At 42.9% G+C, this 4,607-nt stretch overlaps 1 protein-coding gene across 1 annotated transcript in view; it reads left to right on the forward strand.

The window, feature by feature from the left end:
- The window catches only part of PDE11A (phosphodiesterase 11A), a 149,258-nt gene that overhangs the window by 22,193 nt on the left and 122,458 nt on the right, over positions 1–4,607 (forward strand). The window contains exons 5-6 of the mRNA XM_015422441.1: positions 2,407–2,482; positions 3,933–4,000. Of these exons, the coding sequence (XP_015277927.1) occupies positions 2,407–2,482; positions 3,933–4,000 (144 nt within the window). The remainder of the gene's footprint in view (positions 1–2,406; positions 2,483–3,932; positions 4,001–4,607) is intronic.

The following is a 4,607-nucleotide window of genomic DNA, read 5'->3' on the forward strand; positions in this document are numbered from 1 at the left end:
CCCCGAAATGACCTCTGCTTATAAGGAACGTACATGTTTGTTTGTTCATGTATTTTATTAGATTTTTTTAATCCTGCTTTTCTTTGGAAGAACTCAGGCTGATATACAGGGGTCTGGATCCTATGGATCCATTTTGCTGTTTGCATCCACAGCACAGGCATGAAAAGCCTTCTGCTGGCAAAATGTACCTCTCCCGCTGCAGGAAGGCTCCTTCCATCAGCAGAAGTCTCTGCCAGTGTTCCCTCTAAGCTGAGTTAGTGTGAGCTAGCTCACAGTTTTTAGCCTCGGGGTAACACATTTTTTTTCTTAGCTCAGGAAGGATGGCTCCAGAGCAAACTAATTTATGCAGTAGCCAAATTGCTCGCTCACAACTTCAATGCCAGTAGCTCACAAAGTAGAATTTTTGTTCACAAGACTCCACAGTTTAGAGGGAGCATTGGTCTCTGCCGTTAGTGGAGTGGAACATAGGACCCAAGACATTCTATTCCATCTCTAGCTGCTTCCATTTCCCCCCCTCTGTGAGTCAGGTTAGGTGGGGAATGGAGGGGTGGAATTCATGTATTGTGGAAAACACAGATTGGGTTGCGGGTCCTAGGGTTGCCAAGTGGAACTTACCTTGGCGGCGGGGGACTCCTGGGTGGATCCCGGAGCGCGTGCAAAGCGCGTGCCGCACATACGTCACCAGGAAGTGGCGTTATGATGCCGGGCGTGGCGGGGGGGGGGGCACGACCATACAAGGGAAAACCATAGAGTTTTCTCTTGTATGGCCGTGGCCCCGCCCCCAGCGTGCCCGCGTCACTTCTGGGTGACGCGCACATCGGGGAGGAGTTCCCCCCGGGGCCCGATCCGGTGGCGCCGGGGAACGAGCCTCTGGGGCAGGGGTTTCCCGGCCCCTGGGGGGACTTGGGATCCCTAGTGGGTCCCCACTCTGTGTCACAGTCAGTTCCCCTGTGCCGAGTGCCCATTTCAGACTGTGACTGTTGCACATGTGGAGAATGGGCTGCAGCCTTATCCTCCAACACACCATTTTCCCTGACCTGAAGTGGTCCACGAGGGTGCTATTTGGTCTGTTGGGGAAACCAACAAGTGTACTCGTGGGTTTCCCCAATGGCCCAAACTGCACACTCCCTGGACTGCTTAGAGATGTAACATTTCCAGAAATTTTGAAGCCATGGAAAAAGCCTGTTCTTCCCATCCCCCCCCAAAAAAGACTGAGGCATCCTCCCTAACTGTGTTCAAGATCGTATCCATAAAAATGAAATCTTTCTACTTCATGTTGTGGCTTTTAAAACCAGAATAGAATTGGAAACCAAAAAGCTATTTCTGCGCTACACACAACATGGATAGTAAAACCAATAAGACAGTCTTTCCTTTTAACGGACTGATTAACCTTCTTTTATCTATAGCACATCCTTGATATTATGCTATTTACCTGTTAGTCATACCTTTCTTCGTTATCTCAGGAGTGAAAAGGATAAATGTTATTCCAAGCCAGTTAATTCAGATAAGCGATCAGTATTGAAGTCTTTTAAAAGTACTCCGATGTCTTTGCAGCTAAAATCAAAGAGCACATGGATATTTTACACCTTAGATTTCTTTTCTGGAAAGGACTCCACCCAAAGTTTCATTGCAGTCCCGGACTTGCACCAATGACATTCTGTAATTCTAGGGAGCTAATTGTGTCACAGCAAGAATAAACAGGAGTCTCGTGAAGCTTTGAAGACTAAAACGATTTTATTTTGATGCTTATATTTCCCCCTGTACTTCCTGCCCTACATGGCGCTTTAACCACACTGTTTATGTTTGAGTGAGGATCCATTCATTGCATAATGGCGCTAGACTTCAAAAGTGTCTGCTAGTATAACATTGTATTAATTTATAAAATGTAATAAGACTTCTGTTTATTTTGGCTTGCTGTAATTTCAAGTAGACTTCTCTTTCGAGCTGACCGGCACAGTTATTGAAATTTTTAACTCCCGGGATAACCTATGAACAAAATGATTTTTGAAAACATTGTGGTTTTGGACAGTTAGCCTTGGACAGACTTCCAAATAACTTTGGGGCTAAACATGCTAGCAAATCAGATACCAATTCCATGGATATACTTAAAGTTACAGACCGTTAGCCTGAGGCTGTAGATGTCCATGAGAAACAAATGAACAGGCCCTTGATTGTGATGTTCATATGAGTTTGAAGAATTTCTCACATGTACATAAACAGGGTTTTAGAGATGAACCCTCTGAGTTCAAGAATGGAAATAACACTGTTCTGTATGCAGTTACATACTTGGCATTTCATTTGGTTTGCAACAGTCTGACTTTTGGGACATATTAATTGCTATACCTGTTGAAGGACTGCTATGACATATGCTATACATTATGATAGTTTTTGTTTCTTATGTTCTAGGCTGACCAAATTTCTGGCTTTCATATAAGATCTGTTCTCTGTGTCCCTATATGGAACAGCAGCCACCAAATAATTGGTAAGCTATCACTCACTGATGAGTAAAGGTTTGCTTTGTCAATGAAACACAATGAAACACAAAATGCTTTACAACTTACAACAGCACGACAGATAAGATTAGAATTTCAACAGCCAATCCATATGCAAAAGAACCTCCTCAGGAAAGCTCCTTTATTAGCATGTCACGGCCTGGGAAACTCCTACAAGATAATGACTCAGCCCTACCCCACCTTCCTGAGTAGATATAAATTACCTGCCTACCATTTTTCTTCTCACATTGACACAGAGAGTACTCCATCTTTCTGTGTTATACCTCTGAGGATGCCAGTCACAGCTGCCGGCAAAATGTCAGGTCCTACAATGCCAAGATGGGAAAATATACAACAACTAATGAGTTGATGGTGCGAGAAAAAAAAGAGATGCAATCTTGTTAACAACAGTCGTTCATAGATCCAGGTGGACAGCCATGTTGGTCTGAAGCAATAAAACCGAGTTTGAGTTCAGGGGCACCTTTAAGACCAACCAAGGTTTATTCGAGGTATGAGCTTTCGTATGAAGTGTGCATGCACATGAAAGCTCATACTTCAAATAAAACTTGGTTGGTCAAACTTTGCTCAGCAATAATTCATGTGGACATAGAAGTTCACAGGAGTAAGGGTAGCTCCTAAACTGAGCACTGCATTTAACATTTAAAAAAGAGAAGACCCTGCCCAAAGACTCCCAGTCATAATATCTGTGCAATGTGTGAGAGAAGAAAGATTAGCTTGTATTTCCTTGCAAGCACGCATGCATTGGTTTTTCTGATTGCCTCTTTGCCCATGTTAACTGTTGTGATATTTTCCACAAAGCTTATTTTTAGTAATCTGTATTACAGTGAGCTGTATGCAGTGGGTTGGATCCAGCGCATAATTTCCACTTGGGCTAGAGCTCTTGCAGAAGTGAAAATGCAAAAAAAAGACCACAGTAGTCACTTGGGCTAAGTCAGACTTATTGTATTCCCCACTTGCATTTCTGCTTCTGCAAGATCTTGTGCAATTAAATTCTGGGCACTATAATAAGAACATAAGAGACGCCAATGGTGGATCAGGCCAAAGGCCCATCCAGTCCAACACTCTGTGTCACACAGTGGCCAGAAATACCAGAAATATGTGGGGAAGAAAGTGGTAGATATTGCACAAGATCCTGTGCAAGTGGAACTGCATAAGGTTCACTGATATTCCTGCCTGTGCATCACTGACTGTAAGCCATTATGTATAAGGTCTTGAGTTTGCCACTCATATCATAAAGGATTTATGACAGGTGATAACGAATAAAGCACCATTATACGTTATTATTATATACTAGTATTTAGCCCTGTTCGATTGAACTGAATCATGAACAGCTTCAGTAAATATGCTAATAACTAACACGGCATCAGGTGTCATAAATGAATTTATAACATGAACTACATTTAGCAACTCTTTCTATAGGGGTAGCCCAAGTGTTGAACAGGCTTGATGGGAAACCTTTTGATGATGCTGACCAGCGACTCTTTGAGGTAAGAAATGTTAATTTTGCCAAAGAGATCTGTAATTAATGTACTATAAATTGTAGTCACGATCCATTTTTAAAACTTTCTGCTTCCAGGCTCCCTGAGCCTGCCTTGGCAGGGAGGGTGGGGTACAAATCCAAGCAAATAAATAAATGAAATTTCATAGAATAGTTATGCAGGCAGAACTGGGGACATTTTCCTGAACCCTCTCCAGCTCTTGGCACACAATTCCCCCAATGCTGTTACTGGGGGTCTGTCTGCCCCCCAACAACATTTTGTGAGGCATTTGGGACCAAGATAGTGGAGACAAGAAAGCTACCTTCCATGGATAGAAACGATTTCCATTCACAGAAATTTCCATTGGTGGTTTGGGGGGGGGCAGGGCCAGTGGGCACAATTCCACTCCATTTTATGTACATTTAGCATGCACATAGAGAAACAGGGCTTTTATCTGCATTTAAGAAAGTTTGCTGGTTATAATCATATTTTCCAAGTTAGCTATGCCACCTCAAAAGCTAGAAACCGCTTCCTTTAAAAAACAGCTGTTTCCTAATGAATATTCAAGGTGGTTGCCTAGGGCAGTAGCTTTCAGGTTTTTTGTATCTTACATCCC

This window comes from Gekko japonicus, unplaced genomic scaffold (assembly GCF_001447785.1).
Source record: "Gekko japonicus isolate JY-2015 unplaced genomic scaffold, Gekko_japonicus_V1.1 scaffold1172, whole genome shotgun sequence".
Taxonomy (NCBI): Eukaryota; Metazoa; Chordata; class Lepidosauria; order Squamata; family Gekkonidae; genus Gekko; species Gekko japonicus.